At 40.7% G+C, this 23,567-nt stretch overlaps 1 protein-coding gene across 2 annotated transcripts in view; it reads right to left on the bottom strand.

Annotated features, from left to right (window-relative positions):
- Positions 1 to 9,353: 9,353 nt before the first annotated feature.
- The window catches only part of carmil3 (capping protein regulator and myosin 1 linker 3), a 101,374-nt gene continuing 87,160 nt past the window's right edge, over positions 9,354 to 23,567 (bottom strand). Inside the window, exons 30-40 of one of the 2 annotated variants that reach the window (XM_085377004.1) lie at positions 21,361 to 21,427; positions 19,217 to 19,404; positions 18,413 to 18,492; positions 15,854 to 15,973; positions 14,790 to 14,958; positions 13,234 to 13,606; positions 11,857 to 11,963; positions 11,550 to 11,757; positions 11,157 to 11,228; positions 10,679 to 10,834; positions 9,354 to 9,496 (exon numbers count right to left, since the gene is read on the bottom strand). In XM_085377004.1, coding sequence (XP_085233130.1) covers positions 9,456 to 9,496; positions 10,679 to 10,834; positions 11,157 to 11,228; positions 11,550 to 11,757; positions 11,857 to 11,963; positions 13,234 to 13,606; positions 14,790 to 14,958; positions 15,854 to 15,973; positions 18,413 to 18,492; positions 19,217 to 19,404; positions 21,361 to 21,427 — 1,581 coding nt within the window. In that variant the 3' untranslated portion in view covers positions 9,354 to 9,455. The remainder of the gene's footprint in view (positions 9,497 to 10,678; positions 10,835 to 11,156; positions 11,229 to 11,549; positions 11,758 to 11,856; positions 11,964 to 13,233; positions 13,607 to 14,789; positions 14,959 to 15,853; positions 15,974 to 18,412; positions 18,493 to 19,216; positions 19,405 to 21,360; positions 21,428 to 23,567) is intronic. The other variant, XM_085377005.1, reaches the window with a different exon arrangement.

Below are 23,567 nucleotides of genomic sequence, written 5' to 3'. Positions count from 1 at the left end.
AAACACACAACTTGAGCTTAAAGGAGACTCTTGTCATTTTTTCAGGTAAAAGTGTACAAGCTGGAAAAAAGGAAACTTTCAAACAAGCAGAATCAATTCTGTTCAATGTTTAAGACAGTTTTAATGGCAGTTAGAAAAGTCTTCTGGTGCTTCTTCCTGCAGCGAGGTTGTAAATACTACTGTGCTCTCCACAGTTTAGGGACTGTCTGTGTTGCACAAGCCTGACATCAACACCATCTGGCACATTTGGGAGTGACTGGAAAGCCAATCATGTCCAGCATCAGCGCTGAGCTCTACTGATGCTCCACTAGCTGAAAAATCAGTGTCGGAAGGTTGCAGCAAAACACCACTATGTCATTTTAATGGTGCCCAATGACGTTTTCTTTGTAATTGGATTGTCACTCATTCAATTAAATGTGATAGTAAACATAGCTTTTACGAGCAGATTGCTTTATATCACAGTGCATTATCCACAGGCCTAATATATTATGGAAGCTAGCTTCTTTTCTTCCACATCGTAAGGCACTGCTATAGACTTTACACTGGAATTAAATCACACAAACAGTTAATTTCTATGTTGAGCAACCAACTGATCAGTTTTATATCATTTGTTATGATGAATGAATGAAATTTTCCGCTGCAAATAATGTTTTTCTCACTGTTCCAGGTAAGAAGTGATCAACTTCTACGGGTATCCTTGCCTGGGTTCACCCATAGGACAAGAATGAACATTTTGCATCATGTTTTTCAAAAAAGCATAATAAATTGAAACAAGAAAAATGGGAGATTTTGTGGTAATATCTCAAAAAAAAAACCAACATGTCTGAGACTAATCTGGATGTCCTTCCTAAATCCAGTGACTCATTTCATAAATGCTGTGCAGGGAGTTTCAGCCTCGGTGGAAGTTTATACTATGTTGATATTGAAGTGGTCTGAGAGGATACCAGGTCTCGGCACCACCCCCTTGGTCTATTTTCAGACTTTAAAATAAATAAATAAATCAGCCTGTGACTTTAGCTGATTCTGGGGCCATTCAGACCTGATCATCTGTCAGGTAATATGAAAACTAATGAAACTGGTCTTTAACAGAACTGGGCTTTCACCTGTGAGAACATGGTTTGACACCTGTTTTAATTCAAATTTAAAGTCACAAATAAATTGACTTTATAGCTTGTATGAAGTGCCTGCATATTCCAATGCTTGACTGGTGGAGGGGTTAGAGCAATTCAAAGATACAGATTAACAAAACAAGGAGACTGACATCTGCAAACTAAAGCAGCACACATAAAAATCCCATATGGTTTGTTATTTGAATGTGGCTGTGCAGTCCATCTTCACTCTGCGGCCTTCAGTGTCAGAATTCTCTTCCTCCCTTGGCTTGGTGACCTCAGCCGGCCACGCTGCCTCTAGCTACATGTATTTGTTGTCTACAAAATATCTCACTCCCACTAAAGGTAACACCGCCTCATCTTCTTCAGCTCTGACCTCACTATCACTTTGCTCTCTCACACGCAGACACACACACAGTGAAACAGAAGAGGGTACAAACACCCCCGCAAGTGCAAGCACACTGAAGCACGCACACACAGCTTTAATCTCCGCTAATTGCTGGCGGTGGGTATTATTATGCTTTAAGGGAAAACAAACAGGTATAGAGCGAGGGAGCAGGTGGGAGGAAGAGAGCACTGAGAGCAAGGCAGACGCAGGCATTAAGAAGAAGGGAGGGAGTATGAATGACTGCCTCCACCAAGAAAGTGTTGAAAGTGTCAAGCACGCCTCCTCAGATCGTAAAGATGGAGGCAACGTGAATAGAAGCCTTTTATGAACCTGAGAGGAAAAACACAGCGACAGCTGCGTCGGTGGGAGATGTTTGAGTCATTTCGAGTTCAGGATGGAGCCAGAGGAATCTGTTAAGTGTGTGGCGCTCAGTTGCGTCATGTTTATTCTTTGTAAGGAAGAATAAAGGTTTTAACCTGAGGAACTGCAGAAGCAGCAGGGTTTGCAGCTGATTTTCAGTATAGTCAGATTGAAACCTCAACTCGTTTTACCTCATTTTACACTTTGTTTGCTTTTATCATAAATGTTCTTATTATACTGTTTCTTATAAAGTTTTGGAAATATGAAAAAAAACACGACAGAACGAAGGCTAGTACAAACAAGCTACAGACTATTTCTGAATGAACGAGTGAGTGAGTGTTGATGTCTTCAGCAATGAAATGCAAAAACATAACAGTGAATCAGTTTATAGTTATAGTTTAACACAGAATACTAAGTTAAATTGAGTGCTGATCATTAACTATTAAAGTATTTTTAAAGTATCAAATCTTAAGAAAACCTTAAGGAATCTGATGTAAATTTGGCTGTAGCGGTGATATCACAGGCATCGCTTCCTTTTAGTACAAAAGGTATGTTGCCATGTTGCCTGTATCTAAACTGCTGAAACGATACAGGAAAATTATAGCAGACAGAATAGATTTACTATTTAAATTACTTGTAGTTAGGATCAAAATGATGTTTAGTCATGTTTTTTTTTTTTTTTACAGCTACAATTTAGGTCTCAACCAGCTCTCTGTCTAAAGAGTTCCTTGTCCCAAAGACTATTTCCTAGTTTGGAATAACTGGAAACCAGTTTAAGTTGAATACTGGTGTAAAGATAGAGTGTATAAAATCTCACCACTAGATGGCAGTAGATGGCGGAAAGCAGTCAGCTGAATGTGTTTTTCTTACATTTCAAGTGCACAATCATAGCTAGGGTGGCAACTGTGGGACAAACAACCCTGTCTTGCATTCATCCGTGGTAAGTTTAGACTGTCAGTATGCTGCTTTCCTCAGTTGTCAATATGCCGGATGTCCACTGCACAAAGTTTCACAGGAAGCTGTAAAACTACCCTGATATACCCTTGGTAAGTCGGGGAAGCTGTCTTCTGTCTGATGAGAGTGATGCTGACACTTGTTGAGGACATCCTGAACTGTTTTCTCAATAAGTGCGGCTTTTTTTTTTGCTACTGATAGCTACTGTTGGTGAAATCGTTAGCTGCTGTTAGCTGGTGTTTCATTAGTGTGTATAATGAAAAATGTATATTAGATAAAAATTTTAATTGAAAAATAGAAAAGCGATAATGTTTAGCAACAGAACAGTTAACAGTCCTGCTCGTGATCAGATAAATTCTTTTAACTTAAGCAGCATTTTTGGTCACATTACAAGGCCAGCATATTCATGGCAGGTCTTGTAATGTGCCTGTGGTGATTATTGTACTTATGGAAAGGACCTGAGCAGATCTTCCATCACTGCTTTGGACAAAGTCTGATTTTGATTGTTTTGCCAGAATCTTGTCTGCCAAGTCTTGAATCAGTCATTGTAGGCTTTGTGACAGACTCCATAGTAATGTACAGAAATACGGGACCAGATAAAGTTTGGGCACACTTACTTTTTTAACCTTCTGAAAACGTGCTGCTTTCAGCTGCTCCCTTATTCACAAGGGGTTGCAATAGTGGGAAGTTCCAAGTGTTTGATTTGGCAGATTTTCCACATGAGATGACATCCTGACACGACTCCAAAGAAATTTGTACATCTCTTAGGACTGAACCAGGAATTTTTTGCTTTCTGGAAACTGTCTATTGCCACTAAACTGTAGTGTCACTACGACACTACATAGTGTATAATTTATAGTGTTTATAGTTTATAGTTTCAGTTCTTATGTTTTACATACTTTTGACATTTTAGGAATTGTGAAAAGTGTGCCACTGCAAACTTTTGGCAGATATTTAAATAAATAAACTTTATAAATTAGCACAGTTCTAGTTTCAGACAAAATGATCTCATTGAGACTTTAAAAATGATTAAAGTCAATGAGCCAGTGTAGTTATGATATATTTGAAATATGGTCAAAAGCTCCAGAAGTTATATCAGCCATAGCCAATTAGTTTAGCCTTGAAGGATACTGAAGCGAGACCCAGACCACAGTGTTCACTTCTCAATAGTTTTATTTTAGGCACAAAGATCAACAGAGAGAGAGTTTGGAGCTGGGAGATACTCAGGTGTGTGTCTGGCAGGCTCATGATTCCAGGTGAGTAATCCTTCTGGGAAAGAAGCTTCAGCTGATCAAGGACAAGGTGGTTTTCTAAGAGGCGTAGCGAAGGCAACATTAGCAAGAAAATCTCCCTGGGAGCTTCAAAGTGCATCAGAGAGTCTGATTCCCATTTACCGTGATGTGTCAGGTTATTATATAACAACAACCTGACGAGGAGTGCAGACTTGAGCTTGTCCTTGTATAGAGAGAGGTAACACAAACAGGTATGTCAGCCAAAGAACAGTAAAAAGGCTGATTCTGCTGGCAGGGGGAGCTCAAGGAGGGGCAACCAAAACTATACTTTAGAGAAAAAGGAGTGGATTGGAAAGGGAGAGAGCGGGAGAGAGAAAACCCTGACCAGCCCTGGACTGTGATAGTGTCATCTGAGATGTCAGCTGTTGTTTTGTCCGCTGGACTGCACTGCACCTGGCAAACATTGAAAAATATTTAATTCTCGAGTCCCATCTTTCTCTTCTCCAGTTCAAGCAGCAGCCTGCTCTACTCACCTTCAGATTTCAGCATCCACTGCTGCAAGAAAAAGTGCAAAATTCAACTCTTAGTTGAGCTGGTATGCATCATCATTGGTGTTCCTGTCACCTGAATTTCAGGTTTTTCCATATCCCAACACCCAAGTGACCCAACTCAGGATAATCAGACTTCAACTTTCATCTGAGCAGCACCCCCGTGAGTCAGGCATTTTGACCCAGAGCAATCTCATTGAGCTGTTCGCTCATATTAGAGTTTTCCTCTATATCCCACTTTAGTTCACAGCCTCAAAGATATAGTATCCCTGGCACTTTCTTTGATTAGCATCCTCCACACAAGCTCTGCCCACGCCTCTGTGAGCTTTAACATGATCACCTGCTTAGTGGAATCAAAACAAATGATCGTGACAGGCCAGCAAATTGTTGATGTCACATGGTCAGGAAATCTCAATTATCTCGAAAGGTCTATTTTTAACTGCCAGTGTGCATATGTGGATGTGCTGGATGGCTTTGGTTGTCAGCTTGATCGGGTTTTATTCCAACAAGAAAATGGATTCTGGCTTACAGCAACATTTCAAGCAACAACCTTACGACTTGTTCATGTCAACACTGGTATTACATTTGACTTCAGGAAGCTGTTGAATTAATTTTTCGGGGATAATCTCCAAAGGTGCAGATGACAGAAAGGAGTTACTGTCTTCCCTCAGATGGAGACGTTTGTTGGGGCTGGTAAGACATCGTGGATATCTTAAACTCAGAGGAAGTTCTGGCTGGCAGGTGTTACATCAGATCTTGTGCTGCAGTTTTCACCATCTTTATCCATATTCCTAGTTGTGGCATTGGCTGCACACTGTCCTTCTCCTTTGTTCTTCCTGGATTAGGGTACTCCCCTTGATCCCAAGCCTTGTCATCTCTTGTCTTTAGGGACTGCCAGATCATCCTGTTGCACCTAGAGGCCAGAGATCCCTTGCTGTCGCCAATGCTTATTCTGCCATATTTCTAAGCCTGCTGAGGAAACTTTTGGGTCTTTTAACCTTTGGCTGAACTCCTCTAGTTAGCATTTTTATTAAAATGCTACTTCTTCCACACAGTGTTGTGCTGCTGAGGCAGGGGGCTCAGTGATGGTTGGTGAGACTGCATATGCATGCAATGACCACAGACCCCGTGGCATGATGGCATGTTAATCTTCAAAGAAAGGCTCAATTTTGCAGACTTGGTGAGTTCTAAGTGAGTTCAAGTTATCCTCACCGAGCATCACACTAACAGTCTCGGTTGTTTTATTCGAATGTCCACAACTAACTCAGGGAACTAAATATGGATGGTGCCGGGGTCTATAAAGAACAGGATGCTTAATTTGTTTACATTTTCTGTCATTAGCAATACAAATTTAAAGCACCGCCTGGCTGCAAGGAGATAAACAAGGGCTTAGAGTTTGTGAGGAGAAAATCAGCATAATGCTCTATATTTACGTAGAAAGTATCCCACTCCAAAGGCAACATATGGGCCTTGACACTAAGCTGAAATACTTATTTTTTTGCCACGTTTTATATTACTTTACACATAAGCCCACCAAGCCCAAAGTCTCTTCTTACACACCTGTTTTTGTTTTGCTCTGTCAGTAGCATACTGGCTCATATGCGTACACTCATTGCGGGGCTTCCACTGTTGATGCGGTGAATCAAATGGCCCGCTGCTGACCCATCTGCTGGTGCCTAACACTTGAGACACGCACTTCTCCACAGTCACCGAAGACACAGAAACGGTAAAGGTTAAAAACACGCAGATAAAAGAGCACAACCCTCACACCAGCTGATATTCAAATGATGATGATGAATGACCTGGAGTGCCCTAAGAAAATCACACCGTTTTGTTAATGTAACACTGGGTTTGTGAACACAATATACAGTGATAAAACATTCAGCTAGGCATATGGTGCGTGGGACTGTGTCTGGAAGGGAAGCCGGCGAGAGAATTAGCTGAGCTTATCTGGTGACCCCGTGAATGTGAACACCCCTGGCTGTGATCTGTCCTGGCAGTGTGGGAGATCAGGTGACTGCATGGAGGGAATTAAAAGCTTCTCACTGTCACAAGATAAACAGGCGTCTCGTCATTGTCTGGAATAAACGCTGACGAACCGTCTAAGCCTCGGCTCACAGAGAGAGAGAGAGAGTCTGAGGTCTAATCTGCGATTTACATGCCAGAGATGGGAGCATTTAATAGAGCATGTTAATAGTGTCAATTAAATGCTGATCTTGCTCTGTGGCAAGTCTCCTCCAGAGCTCCAAACGATCTCATCAGCAACCATCAGCGTCATAACTATATGATCGTGCATATTCTGCATTCATTACAGTAACTGGATGCTGCTAGGATCCATGATTATGGTAATGACAGTGCATCACGAGTTGGCAGCGACTTGTCACTGGCACTCAGAAGCCGCAGATGTGCTCAGTCTCTGCTGCCATCTGGTGCTGAGAAGCAGTAATGCTAAAAGGGCATCTGGAGTCAGCTTTGTACTGTGAGCATAGATGATAAATATCATAAAGCATCCTTCATGCCACTCCTGATTCTGAGCCTATTATTAGACAAAGCACTGAAAATGCATAGAGATATAAAATTTTGCGTCATAATTTTCACATATTTTACAAAAGCAGAGTTTGGCACCACTAATGTGGCTCTCTACAAAACTGGAGCACTCACAAGCGACAACGATAGTTAAAACCAGAGTGTGAAAGTGTCTCAGTTTAAAGCACTCGGTTTTAATAGTAAAGATATCAGATTTCCAATGGTCAGATAGTTTGGTAGATATGCACTTTTTCTTCATTGCAGAGAGTTAGAAGAGAGGACTGATGCCACTTTTGTATCCATCAAAAAAAAGTTGACAGCAGATGAATGGTGTCATGTTCTTAAGAAATAGAAAAACATTCAGCAAAGACCTCAAGCAGGACCTGATCTGCTGTTCGCTGAAGTCTCATCAGAAATGCTCATAGTGGAAGAGTGGCTGTGAAGGAGCTGTTCTTAAAATTTAAAATTACACAAGAACTGGACAGAAAATCGGTGACAACAGGTCTTGCAGAGTGATGAATACAAAATTCGAAATCTGTATAAAGACACAGTGGAGGTTCTGTTAGGTTCAGTGCTGCATTTCATCTGTGTTGAGAATTTGATGAAATTGTAAACAACAAAAGAACCATTAGATTTTGATTCACCATGAAATAACATCTGACTGGCAACATCTTTGTTTTTCAGTACGACAATGATCCTAAACGTATTACCACTGCAGTAAAAATGTACCTGATTGAATCATGGATTGGCCTCCCCAGAGCCCGCACCTCAACATTAGTGAAGCAATGAGGGATCATCTTGACTACATCTGCTGTTTTCTAAACCTCAGCAAAGATAACTGGGAGAAAAAGAGTTATGGCAAATCATACAAGAACTGTGGATAATTTGTGGCAACAGTTCTTATGGAGAGATGAATCTGAAGAATGTCAGAAGAGAGCTCCAACAGTGAGCTGCCATTTGTAAAACAGGGTGTAGGCTCAGTCATGGTTTAGGGCTGCATTTCAGCCAGTGGTGTTGCAGATCTTGTCAAAATTGATGGAATTATAAATGTAGAAATGTATCATCAGATTATGGTCCACCACACAATACCATCTGCCAATCCAATAAAAGCATACCTGGATAGAAAAACACTATCTGTCATGGATTGGCCTCCTCAGAGCCCGGACATCAACATTACTGAAGCAGTGTGGTGTCGTATTAACAGAGAACAGAAGATAAGGTAGGAGCATCTAAAGATGAGCTTTGAATGTCCTTCAAGAAGCTGGAGAACTATTCCTGAAGACTACTTAAAGAAATTACAAGAAATCTGCCTGAGAGAGTTCAGGCTGTGTTAAAGAATAAAGTCGGTAACAAATAGTAACTTTCAAGCTCATTAGAAATGACAGCCTCTGTTTTTTCCTGATGCATTTCTGTGGATGTTTGCTTTGATAAATCACCCATTTCCCATTTTCCCAGCAAAATATAAAGAAATGACGGGTGGCTCAACACAAGCACAGCACTGTGTTACTTCAGCAACAACACAGCCTAAATGGTGACAACAGCTAAACTGTTCCCGTTTTAGGATGCCACTCTGACACATATTTACATTTAGCGTAATGTATTGTGAAAGTAACTTTCAGCAGTCCACTTCCTTCTGGAAAGTCACTTTTATTTATTCGGATTCATAGAAGCATTTTTAGAAAAAATACTCATTTTCAGGCCCGCAAAATCTGATTAAAATGATCTACGGTCTAGTTTAAATACTCTTGGAGAGACAGGAGTGCATGGTAACACGTTTCTCAGTCATCACCGGCAGCATACATCAAAAGCATACTTACAAACACGGTTATCAAATGATATGTTATCACAAATAAAATCATGATTGTTAACTGGCAGAGTTACCACAATGGTTAGTGCAGTTATATATTCAGTATATACATCCAATTAGAATAAATACACTACAAAACTCACTTTCAGAAGTCACAGATTGTCAGTTAAATACAGATAGGGCATGAAAAGACACGCTTTCAATATTAAATGATTTTTGCACAAATGCATAAAACAGCTGTTTGTGAGCATACTGGAGACACACTGATCCACTGTGTTTGTATGAAAAGTAGAGCTTTGTTTATGCCTGAGAGTAAAATAGCGAGTGCAAGCAGTCAAAACCGGCATACAGTACATGCATTTTCAGCAACAAATGTTTGCAGGGATTAAAAATAAAAATATATTTTTAAAAAAAAGACATCCTGTTGAATCTTTGTCAGCCGAGTCCACAGTTTTAAAAGCTTGTCTCTCTCCAGTCCTCCGCGTCCAAGTCCTTTCTTCCCAGCAAACGTCTCCTGGTCCACAGGTAATGTCATAATGCATCTCTGTTACCAAGCTGGGGGCTTTCATAACCTACAGAAGCAAATGTACTGTGAGTGGTGGGAATAAAAAAAATGCTAGACAGCTACATTACACTTAATTCCACAGTTAGACTGGAACACCACTCTGAATGAATGCTAATGTTGCTGCTTAGCTCAATCCGGAAATATGTAGGGCGATAAAATGTCAGTGTTGTGTTCACAGCAATGACTCTTCAACAGTCAGTGGTTCACAGCTTGTTTCTGCTGCCCCCAAGTGGCCAAAAAATAAAATAAAACTGAAAGCTGCACTTCTATGGAAACAGATGGCCGTCTTCTGCATTAGTTTTAGAAGGTGATATTTCAAACGTAACTTTTTAAGCTTGCATGAGTGGGTGGAGACAAAAAAAAGCTTTGAGCTTAAAAAAACCTGGAGCTAGGCTCAGATATTATCTGCCGCATGCAAAAAGAACCTCTCGGTGTGGACAAGAAACACAAACGTGACAATGCGGCGCTTAAACTTCCAATACACCTAAACTCATCCCGACAGGTCACAGAGGATCCCGCACGCTCTTTATGACCGGCTTTTATGCTTGTGACACGTGGAGCCTTTTATCATTCTCACAGTGATGATAATTGAGTCCCCTGCAGCAACTTGCTCTGTATTACTGGGATAATTGGCAGTAGTTTTTGGAATGTCATTAGAGCTGAATTCCACTGCCCCGGGGTTTTCACATTCGGCGTCAATCTGCTCAAAGCAGGAAGAGATGATGAATCAGCTAAACCGTACTGCCAATTAGCACAATAATGGAACATGATATCAAGGAAAGAATCTGCTCCAATTAAAGGAGGGGAGATAAAAGGTCCTCGTTTGAAAAAGGGAGAAGGTCTCATCTAACAGCACACTAATCCCAAGCAGTGTCAGATCCGGCTGCCAGCTGCAATGAGACATATCTGGAAAACAGCCAAATTCCATCTTTAAATTATGTTTTATGATCTCTTTCTTTGGCAATCCAATTGAGGCAAAGGAGGCTTGCATTCAATATGTAGGGTATGACTCATCTCTGTTAAGCGTGTACACGTTTAGGCTTCCGCAAATGCTAAAAACAAATTACTGAAGATTTTGGAATATGAATGAAAGATTTTATTGTTATAAAAACAAGATGGGGAGCAAAAGAAAAAAAAATACATTGTGCAAAAATCTCAACACGCATGCACTTCATGCTGCTTGTCATACCGCACATATCTGCAGGAAAGAGAGACGGATACATACACCCGGTCCCAGCAGGGTAGTCCAGAGACCTGTTTCTGCACTGAGGGAAATAGGGTTTTTTCACAAGGAATCTGCGATCTGAAGACCTCTCCAGATCGTAGGGCACATCCCGTTCCATGCCTGGGAATAAATGGCATGAGACAGACACACACACACATAGTGGGGTACAGGAACTCAGAATAAAGGATGCAGGATAAAGCAACAAGTTGATGCGCAGCCAGCACGCTCAACAGGGTTGGAAGCACATCAAATAGGAGAGTCACGCTGAGTTTGTTTGATAAAAAATAACAAAGGCGTTGCGCCATTGTTATGAATTATGAACAACAACAAAAAAAAAAACCAAGACGTGCATTTGTATCTTTACGTACTAGTGCGCAGTACTACAAAATGCATGCACAACAGCGGGGCTGCAGAAACAAACACAGCACCAGACACACAGTACCTATGTCAAACGAGCTGGACTTCCTGGTCTGATGTGATGCTGCTGGAAATCCATTATGGCCTCCCTCCTCATCTGTGTTTGTTGGTTATTGTTAATTGGGAAGATCACAGCAATTATTTGCATCTTATTATGCCAATCTGCCCTTTCTATCCACATCATTAAGAACACACTGCCTGCTAGAGATCTGGCCTTTTACTTTTGGGGGTGTTTACGGTTCCTGTGACTGAAAAGCAAAAGAAGACGGCCATGCATGGAACGTAAAGATCTAGAACGTTCGTGATGGTGATGTTAAAGTTCCAGGTTTATTACTTTATTTTTAAAAAAGAAGAAAAAACAAAGAGGAGACATTTTGGACTGCTATGACTGTGCATAGATATAAAATGACATGGTTACCGTGACTGATTACAGCAGGATCTGCTGCTTCCATCCCAGGCTTGACAGACGCCGGTGGGCTCATCCTCTCGGTGCTTCCCTCACCTTCAGCGATGGGTTGACCAGGAGGTAAACACCTCTGATCATTGATTTGTTCTTCTGCTGGGGTGACGGGGGAGGTCTTGGCCTTATCTGGAGAGGTCTTGTCTCTAGAAACATCCAAGCTGGGCTGATGGAGGAGCACAAAATTTGACTATGCAACAGAAAAATATGACAACAAGATGTGCTTTCTCTTATAGTACGTACAGCGCATACAGCATATAGTTACCTTATTGGGAATGAGAGGACGCTCTCCCTCTGGCCCTCGCCCTCTCTGTTTCTCCTCGCGCTTTCTTTCACTCTGGTCTCCCTCTGCCTCCAGCCTTCCTGCTTCTTCTGGGAAAACAAAAAGCAGCCGACACAAACAAAGCTCAATTTATTTCGGGATTTCTATAGTAGCCTTGCACGATTCACAGGTCAAAGTTATTCTTAGCTGTCTTCAGTTCATCCACTTCCTCTTTTCACTCTGACTTTAGGCCAGTTTCCTTCTGATTGGCTGCCCCTCACTAATGTGGGTGGTGCTGCTGCTAGTTCTCCTGAAACAACTACATCCATTCTTTGATGTCACACAGAGCAAAAAGTAACCTACAAAGAAAAAAAAGACAGCCCGTCTTTCTGAAGCCTGAAGAGGTTTTTGGCTCACGGTGTTTATTTATTCATAGACTAAACTCATTATCTGAAACTTGTCTAATATGAGCATACCCCACTATAACAGTACATATACACTATACATGACGTAAGATAAGAAAAGCAGAATAAGACCTGAAGCTGGAATATTGGCAAGCAGCACACATTTCACACGAACCTGGGAATGGGAGCCTTTGGCTGAAGGGGCTGAAAGCACAAACTGTGCAAATTAAAACCAACCAACCTGGATTGCTTTTCCATTTCTGTGTTAAGAGCTTGCTCCAGCTTTTAAGAGACAACTATTTATATGTGCTGCTGTCCACAGCTTGCATTAAGGATTTCAATCGGACGATAAAGATGCACATCCCTGCACCCTTTCTCCGTTTTAACGCCAAACTGCTGGCTTTAACATTGATTTTATGCCATGACCACTTCTGTTACAGTGATCTCTTAATTCCCTTTGAGTCAGACTGCAGTCTACAATACTCGGAGGTTTTACTCATTAAGAAGTCTAGACTTGAGACTTAACAATGGCTCTTTCGCCACAAAAGGCCTCTATAGCTATAGCCAATCATGTCATCGTCTGCTCTCGTACTGCATCTCTCATTAAACACACTTTGACATACTCGTCTACATGGTTTTTGCAGCTTTTGTGAGTTTTCTGCTTTTTTTCTTCTTTAAAAACATGGCATCTTCTGATTGTTTTCCCTTTGAACTTTTATCCAACAAGACAGTGATCTAAAAATATATCACGGTCAACCACATGCCACGTGTACAGTGTACAGTGAGTCTATTTTTAGAATTATCATTATTATCAGTCATTCTAATAAGAATCACACCTGAGTCTTCATCATTTATTATTTTATCATCATATTCATACCATGTGATTATTATCATGTTGGATACTTATTCATCCAATAGGGACATTTTACAATATTATACTTTAACAGAACTTCAGTTGTTGTTTAAATTGCAATACCTAAACTCTCCTGCAGGTGTCTCTGCCTCATGACAGCCAAACTGGGCTTAGCACTCTGTGGAGGCGGCTCTGGCCTTGGCCCACCGGGGGCCACGATTCCACCTCCGCTGCTCTGCACATCATCTTCTATCTCAGTCCGCGAGTCTGTCAGGGGCACAATCCTCTCCTGCCTGGCTGTCTCCATCTGTCTGTCCGTCTGTTGTTTGGAGGACACCACGTGGCCGTTAGTTCGAGTATCTGTCGGGGCATCTGAGATGGTGACTGATCTGTCAGCATCCTGGTCTATCCCTTTGATGTCACAGTTGCTGCTGCCATCGGAGTCTTCGATTTCTGCCCCGATGCAGCTGTACACCATGCTGACCAGGTCTGTGGACTGGATGAGGACAGAAGTCATGGACACAGTTAGAACGAGTCAAATCGCTGATGATTTAATGAATAGCATAACTCATAATCTGGTGCTAACAATAGAGAAAGCGAAGGCCTTAATTAAAATGTATTCTGTTGAATTCAATTATAACAAAATTAAATTATCGTTCATTTTTTTGCAGTGGATGTCCTCAAATCCCCTTAATGATCACTAAGGATCCACGGGCTCTACTTAAGAGAGAATTGGAGTAATCCAAGCCGTCCCTCAGCACAGAGTTTAAATAGCCCTCCACACCTTAGGCAAGCTACTACAATAAGACACATAAAAAGGCTGGGAACAGCAGGTGGCTCGGACAGCACACGGCCATGCACTGTTACATGTCATGTAGAACTATAGAAAGAAGTAGCAGCTGCTCACTCATGAATTAAACTGGAAGCAGACTTGAAAAAAAAATGGAAATAGAAATGCATTAGCATTTAATTAAAACTTTAAAATATTCTTTAACTATTAAACACTTTTATCAAGTCACTGTGTTTGGCAAAGCCCTGAGGAATGCAATTTCAAAAAAATTAAATGAACACTTTGAAAACACATCAGATTGCAATGGTGAGAAAAGGATATAGATGTAGCTGCAACATTGTTGTGCACCAGGAGGAACCCAGGACCCACTGCACCAGCGTAGGGTCCTCAGGCCACCCTAATAAAGTCTGTATCTGATTGTTTGGTTAGAGACATTCACACCAGTGTCCTACTTGTAGCTCTGACAGTGCTCATCCTTTTCTTCCTTGCACAAAGCAGCAGATACCTGTCCTGCTGATGGGTTAGGGACCTTCTACAGCCTTGTTCAGCTCTGCTAGAGCAACTGCCTGCCTCCTGAGATGGAGGAGACACAGCAAACTTTGTGGAAATAGCTGGACTGATGTGCCATCTTGGAAGAGTTGGACTACCTGTGCAACATCTGTAGGGTCCAGGTATCACCTCATGTTACCAGTTGTGACACTGACCCTAGCCTAGCTAAATGCAAGACTAGTGAAAAACAGCCAGAAAAGATGAGGAGGGAAAAATGTCAGTGTCCTCCACCTGTAAAAACATTCCTTGACTTGGGGGATGTGTCATTGTTGCCCCTGTTAGTTAGAGACATAAGTGAATCTACAAAAGCTCAAACAGCCAACTTTTCACAGCACGGTACCTGTCTTTGGATGAGGCAGGGGGGGCTGGCAGTTCTCATCCCATGCACCGGCATGCCCTGAGTTGGGTGAGGTGAAGGCATGCTCCCATTTGCTCCTGGGACAACGCTCTCCGGCCTCACGGCATCTTTAGGATGCTGAATCATGGAGTAGACATTCTCTGAGGTGTTGCTGGACAGAAAAAGGCAGACTTTTCAGCACTGGTCCCTCTAATTGACTTCAATCATAAACCATACACTACATTTTGGATACAATATTATTATGCTTATGAATTTACAGTAACACCATCAGTTTGAAACACTGCAGTTTTTCTGAAGCGCAACAGCTTACTTCCTACACAATGTGCTGCTGTTAAAAAACAAAAGAAATGAACGTAGAGAGCAAGCCAAGTGAACGCAGCAACAAACAATCTCTTTGATTGCTTAGCAACAATCTGCAGGTGAAAGCTTACAAAACGCAGCATACTGTATTTAAGAAACTATTTCCATCTATGACTTCCCCTCAGATGAGTCATCTTTGCTTTTATGCTTCTCTTTCAGACTCCTGTAGACTCGGCCTACAGCATATGTGTGAAATTCCTGCACCGCAGCAAGGCTGTTAACCAGCAGAGGCAAAGGCATCACCGTTTTTTTTAAAGCACACCTCTGAGCTGAAAAACAAACTGCGGCTCTCGCTGAGAAACCCTTTCGTCCGTTTCGTGCAGCTGTGTAGTTTAAGTGAACAAAGTGCGCCTATTAAGTGCTATTCTCCCCACTCAGCTGTTAATCTGTGCAAATGATTTTTCTTTTTTTTAAAAAAGTTTGCAAACTTTTTCCACCAACACTTTCTAACTCCAGCGCCATTATGTAACAGCAGCTCAAATGCATCCAGCGCCATAAATTCAAAGCAAAGGAAAACAGCTGGGGATGGGGAAATATTTTCTCCTATTCAAATATTCATGAAGTTTTGAAGTGGCGTTAATGCCCAGCGCTGGATTAATTTAACCACCATCTCATTCTCTGGGCGTGTGCTCTTAAATGTTACTTTCCTCCACTTCTTCCACTCGGCTCCTGTGCTGCATACTCACTCCGAGTCCTGATTAGAGATGGTGGAGTTGCGGTTCTTGCGGAATCCTGAGAAAATGGACAACACACTTCGTCTTTTCTTCCTCCTCAGAGACTGGGCCTGATGCAGGGACGACAACTGACTGAAAGTGAAAAGTAGAGAAAAAAACAGAATGAGTAAACTAAAGCATTGGGTAAGAGGGTAGGCACACACAGTGAGATTAAAGCTAGATTGCATCATTTGGACTGTTTTGTTTTGTTAATGCAATCAGCCAGCAGCCAGTATTTATCAGTATTCTGTGAAAGTCATAAGTGGCAGGCTAAACCCAGAATTAACATCCGACTACATTATTTGAATGAACCGTTTGACAAGAACAGGAAACATAATTAGTATGCCGAGTCCTGAACACATGGTTTAATACTCTGGACAGAAGCAGTGTTTCTGCTGCCTAAGCACACTGCTGCTGAGCATGAAGCTTACACTGGCATGTAACTTTAAAACACTTGCAGGGTTAACCATCATTTACATAGTGCTGTCCAGCTTTGAGATGCAAAATCATGCCGATTTTACCAAACAGTTAATGTTACTATGCTATGACATCTAAAGGAATAATGCTTAAAATGAGCTTCACTTTGCATAAATATAAAAAATCTTACACTACACCAAAACCTTAACCCAAACTTTGGAAATAATTTAAAACACATATAATTACTAATTAAAAAAAGCAGTTTTGTGTTAAATATGTTTAAAAATAGCTTGTGTAGCTTTTCAGCACTGGCCTAATACTAGAATACTTTGGTTATTTGGGATAGTAGCACGAATAAAGTTATGTAATAATTCACACTTTATTTTACACATACAGTATATTCATAAAGTTAAAAAAAATGGTTTTAATTTCTTATACAACATTAACTAGATTATGGAAAATTGATTGTGACTTGTAAACAAGGCTGTGAAATATAATAAAATAATAAATTGGCCTTATTTATTGATAGGGCTAACATGTCAGCAACTCAGCATCTATTTATCTTCAAATTTGGGACAATTCTGGCATCCATCTGCAGCTGTGTTGTGCTTGCCTGATCAATTTAAATTCAATACTTACACCACTTTAAACTTTGTTTTTGGTGTCCAGAGATTACTCAGATTTAAAGAAAATAGTTCAGCTGCTAAATAGTCCACTGGTATGCAAGTGGCTATATAGACTATTTATTTCAAGGTAGTTAGTAGTGTAGGAACATGTAGTTTTTAGTTACAAATTCCTAAGTACCCCAAAAAAACAGCTGAAATCCTGTAAAATTAAAAAAATAAAATTAAATATGTTCATTCTGTGCAGAGGTTAGAGGGACTGCAGAGTCAATCAGCTATCCTTAAGTTCATTCATTATTTATTATTTTCACTTAGTTCCATCTTCTTTGCCAACATTTCCTTCTGGGTTTGAGTCTTTGAGGATGCAGCTTCAGTCACTTATCCACATGGCACCACCAATATACCAACACTGCCCAGAAAAAATGGGAACATGGGAATTTTTCCAGTGAATAGCATACTGTAATTGACTTAAATGCGCATAACTGATTTTATTCCCACTTTTGTGGGGAGTAACATTGGAATTTTAATCACCTCATCTACTGACATGGTGAAAGACTTAGCAAACAGTTACTCACTGACACATTGAGCACATACTGAATATCATTAGGATTGTTCTGCAGTGACAGTTGGTAACTCTGGTAATTACTCTCCTTTAAGCACTGCACTCGGTCTCTATCAACAAAATATGTGGTTTCTTAGCTGCTAAATGCTCCACTATGTCCAGCAGCAAGTCTCCAGCTTTGTGTTTTTACTCCTTAAAACGTATCACGGGTTCACAACTGCAGAGTTCTTGCAAAGATTTAAACAGCAAATTAAAATGCACCATTTGCATTCTTTAGACACAGCTACTGTTCTCTTCTTAACATTCAGAAATTGCCCTTCCTTCTTCTCCGTCATACTGTGTACAATGCTACAATCGTAGATGCCGATATTAAACAAAGTTGTAAATGCTGAAATATGAGTGAACATATATCTAAATGCTCACTTTCAGAATTTTTTTTTTACTTTTAGTGCTGTATGATATCAGTGACTTGACCGGCTCTCACACCGTCTGTTAAATCTTTTGTCAGTGAGGTAAAAAAAGTCACCAGAAAGCTGACTTAAAGGGAGGAGGAAGGAAGATACAACAGTTTGTTTCAAACAAAGGATGACTCGAGGACTGCACCAAGACCTAAGGTGATGCAAATGTGTCCAAAAGCATGCGTTTCAACAAAAAGTACAAGGTAAAATTAAACGTGTGGTTAAGAAATGCAGGGAAAAGAAACTACAATGGAAAATGGTACATTGTACTTTATTTGCATGTTGTTTTTTGTGTGTTTGTTTTTCATTTTACTGTTTAAATGACAAACAATAGAAAACAGGTTTTACTGATACACCAGATGTAAGACACAGTTCCCTCAATGTCTCGTCTTGTGTGTCGTCCTCGGGGCTCAGTGTAGTAAAGAATTTATCACATACTTAATGACTGCACAGAGACGATTCTGGCGTCTACCTGTCAGGTAAAACTCGTTTGCTGTAGAAATCAGGCAGTCCGTCCTCCAGCATGTTGACTCCTCCATTCTCAGAGCAATGCTGCACACACACACACACACACACACACACACACACACACACACACACACAGTATGACAATGATCAGTCTTGCCATGCCGACAAAGGGGATGAAAGGCTGACAAAAGTTATTATCATTTCTAATGGCTGGCTGATAAACCTGAATCTGCTGCCAACAGAAATCTGTTTGTAAAACAGCTCTTCATCATGCTGCCCTAACTCAGTTTGTACTGATTTAGGGGGGAAAAGCTTTACAAAGTCTCGAAACAAACAAGCTGCTAAGTTAGCGGCTGCCCTTTGGCCCAGGGGAGATGGCTGCGCATGATTACCATTTGAATCACAGAGACACGTGCGACAGCTTCCTATTTTAAAGAGAGCTTATTTTTGGAAGGTGCCGCTGGCAATGAAAACAAGATGAATAACAAAAGTTCACATGCAGCAGCCAAGAGATTTAAAAAAGAAAAAAACACCTCAGAAAAGCCATGTTTGGTTTACTTTCTCTCGTTTGCCTCCCTCTGTGCACTTTTGTGGAAACACATGGACTGAAGTTCATGCTGTAGTATCAGATCAAAATAGGCCAGTTAAACACATACAGTGGTGCTACAGGCGCAATAAAAACTCACTTAAAAGTGAAACTGGTCAGTATACATCCTGTGGAAGCAGCTGCTAGTCTGGAGGGGACACTGATCCCTGCCCACTGAAGCTCATAACATGGTCAAATGTCACTGCAAAGTCACAAACTCACGGATTCAGGAGGTAGGTGTCCTGCTCTGTGTCGCCGTGGCGGGCGTGGCCTGGCGTGGGTCACGTGGCGTAAGGGGGATCCATTGGTGGGGAGAGTGGACAGACACTCCCATGATGCCGAGTGGGTAAGAGGGGCAGAGTGAGGTGGAGCTGAAGGTGTCGGAGAGGAACTGGGCTCCTCGCCTAAACCTATGACAGGAAGGGAAATGGATTGTGACAGAACTTCATTTATGCAATACCACTGATAAAATCCTCTTTGATTGGAATTAAATGTATGATTAGACTAAATTTGCAATCAGCTTGTGAATTTCACATTTTTATTGCTTTTGAAGTGAGAAAAAATGCTTCCTGTTAGAAGACAAATCCCACTAGTGGGGAAAAGGCTCACCCATGGTTGGGTTGGTGTCAGAAAACAATGTTATTTTATAATAATGCTTCATTCTATCTACAGAAATATTACTATACTGATTACAGCCCAAATGAAACAACATTATCTCTTATGTCATTCTGCCATGTTGGACATTCATTACTGTAGACGAAAAACTACTTAATTGACTAAAAAAATGAAAGATCAAGTGACTCTTGCCCTGGTATTGGCTATCTATATAAAACAGTAATGTGCAAAAGTCTCAAGCCATACTTCATGACTCCATATTTTACTGTGAAATGGAAGTTTGTCCACCTTTATTCTTCAACACAGCCTGAACTCTGTCTCTAAACCTCTTTACATGGTCTTCAGGAACAGTTCTCCAGGCTTCTTCAAGGACAGTCAAAGTCTTTCGTTCTGTTCTCTATCAAGATGATCCCACACTGCTTTAACTCATTCACTGCCAGCCATTTTCAAATCAGGTAACTCCCCACTGCCAGGGTTTTTGAGCATTTTTACTCATTTTTGAAGAGCCACAGAAAACTGTGTGTTATGATCATATAAACGCTGAACCTACCAAAATGAAGAACAGACTCTCTTCTTTCATCCAAAAAAAAAAAAGCTTGTTTCTACCATTTTCCATTCTTTAGTAATCAGCTGTAGAAGAGAGGTGGGTTCCACCAAAAATGCCTGTTTTGACCAAAAAAAGGGAGAAAACGAGCTTTTTGTGAAAAATACATTTCAAGCAGAAAAGTGCCTGTGACACCTCTAACATATAAAATAGTTTTTCACTTCTATAAAACAGAAATAACACTGAGAAAGGTTATGTTTTATCAAAACAATTTATTTACAAATATATGAAAAAATAAAATTCACTGACAAGCTGCCCGAGGTTGTATTCTGGCCCCTCCCATTGAAAAACGTAATTGACGTCTATAGACGTCAATGGCAGTGAATGAGTTAATAATGCTTAGGTCTGAGCTCTGGAGGCCAATCCATGACTAATAATGTTCCATTGTGTGTTTTTCTATCCAGGTATTCTTTTACTGCATTGGAGGATGGATGCATGTCAAGTCCTGTATCAGGTCTCCCAACGTCTCTATTTCTTAAAGACATGATTATTAGATACCTTTCATCTGCTGTAAATTGTTTTTTAGGCCTATCACTTTTGTGTTTTTGTCTTTTCCTTGTCAAGGTTCCTCAGGACACACAGTACACCACGCTGAGATTTGACAACTTGTGGTCTAATAGCTCTTTGAGAATCAACTTGTTGGTGCAAACATATTATTTTTTGCATGTCAATCAATATTTTTTTGTAGATCTAACAAAAAAAGGGGAAACAATTAGGCAGTTCTTTGGGGGACTGTAACACAGTGCCATAGACGCAATTAAAACTGGGTTCTTTGCTAAGTCGTCTGTCATGTGTAGACACAACACTGGTTCATCCCTCGAATGAGGTGTCTTCTTTTGCTTGCATGATTGATAGGTCAGTGATAAGTGGCTTCATAATAAATAAATAAATGAAATTAAATCAATTCTCTGAAAATGCTTAGATACAAGGACTGGACTGAAAATGAGTGAATAAAACATGTCCAAAGAAAAACTCTGAAAGGCCTTCTGAAAGCAGAAGGAGAACTAGTACACAAAAGCTTTTACAACAAATTCTGAAACAAAATATAAAGGAATGAGTGGTGACTTCAGACTTTTGCACAGTATTGTATTTCACGATACTTTAGCACGTGACAGCAATAATTTGCGACTACAGACTGAACACTCACTCAGTCTGGTGGAGACGGGTCGAATTCTTCTAGTTCTGGAGCTCCGCTTCTTAATGGCCATGGTGTCCTTTTGTAAGAGATCATTGTACATACACAAATGCCTTCACTACATTTATAACACAATTACAACGCACAAAAAAGTTAAATGGACAAAAGTATCCCATCCTCGCTAAAATAAATGAATGAAATAAAGTAGATCAATGACATACACGTACAGTATTTCACAGAAAATCCAACTGGAGTAAAGCAAAGGCAATGAAAAGATGCAGAAACTGTTTACAAAATCTAAGTGTGAAGCTCAGAACAACAGCATGTTGGAGGGTACAGGAAGTGTGGGATTTGTCTTGATTTTGAGAAGAGTCACAATAAAAATACTCGTGTTGAAGGGGAGAAAAGATCTGAAGTTGAAAAAATTTAATTCTTGTTCAACACGATTTGTTTGTAACCAGCTCTGAGCGTCAGTATGGTGGAACGGATCAGAGTTTCAACAGCAAAACTGCACCAGTAAACAGAAGTGAATCAAGCATTGGGACACTGATGTTTTACCTGCTTTCCAATATTTACTAGAGAAAACTTACATTTTTAAGGCTAATATCTCCATGTGCCGTGTGTATCTGGTCAAATCATGTTATCCCATATGAAAGGCTTCCTTCTTCTTAGTTGGGATTTTTTAAATTTCTCATTCTGTGCCCAAAATGTTATAATATATTTTTAAAATAGCACTTTTTAATGTTTGAACCACCTTTAGTGCTATATATATATATATATATATATCTCAAACAACTTTAGATTCAGTAGAAGTTCTTCAATATCCCTGCAATCTGAGCACGCAGAAGGGCCTGGATCACAGAGGGATTCTGGAACAAAGGATGCTCACTTAAAAAGCCAGGTGATGAGGACACTGTACTGAACACAGGTTTCACAGCAATTTTAGTGAGAAGTTTAGTTTCAAATTAGACAGTGACAAACCGAACAGGCAACAAAGCAACAAACTGCAAGGAGAGCATCCATTTGAAAATTTAATGTGGATACAGTGGGTGAAATAATTATTCGATCCCCTGCTGAACACAAAGAAATTAAAAGTCTCAAATTTTTATGGTAGTTTCATGGAGAGAAACAGAATACCAAAAATCCAGACAAAAACAATTTACACTGCATAAAAGTAATGATTTGCATGTCACTGAGTGAACTTTTATTCCCAAGATCCCACCCAGAATTCTGGCTCCCATAGACTGGCTGCGTGCCCATGCAAAACACAGATTACAATTGATTAAATCAATTACAGCCACTCCTGATCTCGACTTGTTATGTGTATAAAGCACACCTGTCCACAGGAACAGTTTCTTCCATTCCAACCCTTCCATCACCAAGACCAAAGAGCTGTCAATGGACATTAAGGACAAGCTTGTAGACCTGCACAAGTCTGCAGTGAGCAACAAGACCATCAACAAGAAGTTTGATTAGAAGGTGACGACTGTTGGTGTGAATATTTGGAAATGTAAGAAATATAAAATGAACCTCATTCTGGAGCTCAACGTAAGATCTTGTCGAATGTATCGGCCCAAAACTACACAGGAGGAGCTTTTTAATGATATGAAGGCAGTTGGGACCACAGTCACCAGGAACACCAGTGGTAACACACTACGCTGTAATGTGTTGAAATCTTGCAGTGCCCACAAGGCCCCCCTGCTCAAGTAGGCGCATGCACAGGCCCATCTTATGTCTCCAACATTTAGATGTTCACTGGCAGAGAAGACTTGGGGGAAAGTGCTGCAGTCAGATGAAACCAAACTCTTTGAAATCAACTCAACCCGCATAGTCAGAGAAATGCAGGGTATGATCTAAAGAACACCGTCACCACAGTCAAGCACGGTGGCGGAAACATGGTTTGGGGCTGTTTATTCGCTAATGGTATAGGACTTTTCACAGCAGTGACGAACAAATGGACAGGACCATGTGCTGTAAAGTATTGGACAAGAACCTCCCTTCCTCAGACAGAACACCGAAGATGGGTTAGTGACGCATCTTCCAGCATGACAATGAACCAAAGCATACCACCAAGCCAACAAAAGAGTGGTTAAAGAAGAAGCTCATTAAGGTCATGGAGTGGCCTGGCCATTCTCAGATCGCATCCCTTTAGAAAAACTGTTGAGGGAGCTGAAGTGTCGAGTTGCCAGGCAGCAGCCAAGAAACCTACAGGATTTAGA

Source organism: Diplotaxodon limnothrissa, linkage group LG18, assembly GCF_057381915.1.
Source record: "Diplotaxodon limnothrissa isolate DT_005_m linkage group LG18, D_limnothrissa_male_GT1.1, whole genome shotgun sequence".
Classification (NCBI taxonomy): Eukaryota; Metazoa; Chordata; class Actinopteri; order Cichliformes; family Cichlidae; genus Diplotaxodon; species Diplotaxodon limnothrissa.
This window is presented reverse-complemented; position numbering and strand designations above follow the sequence as displayed.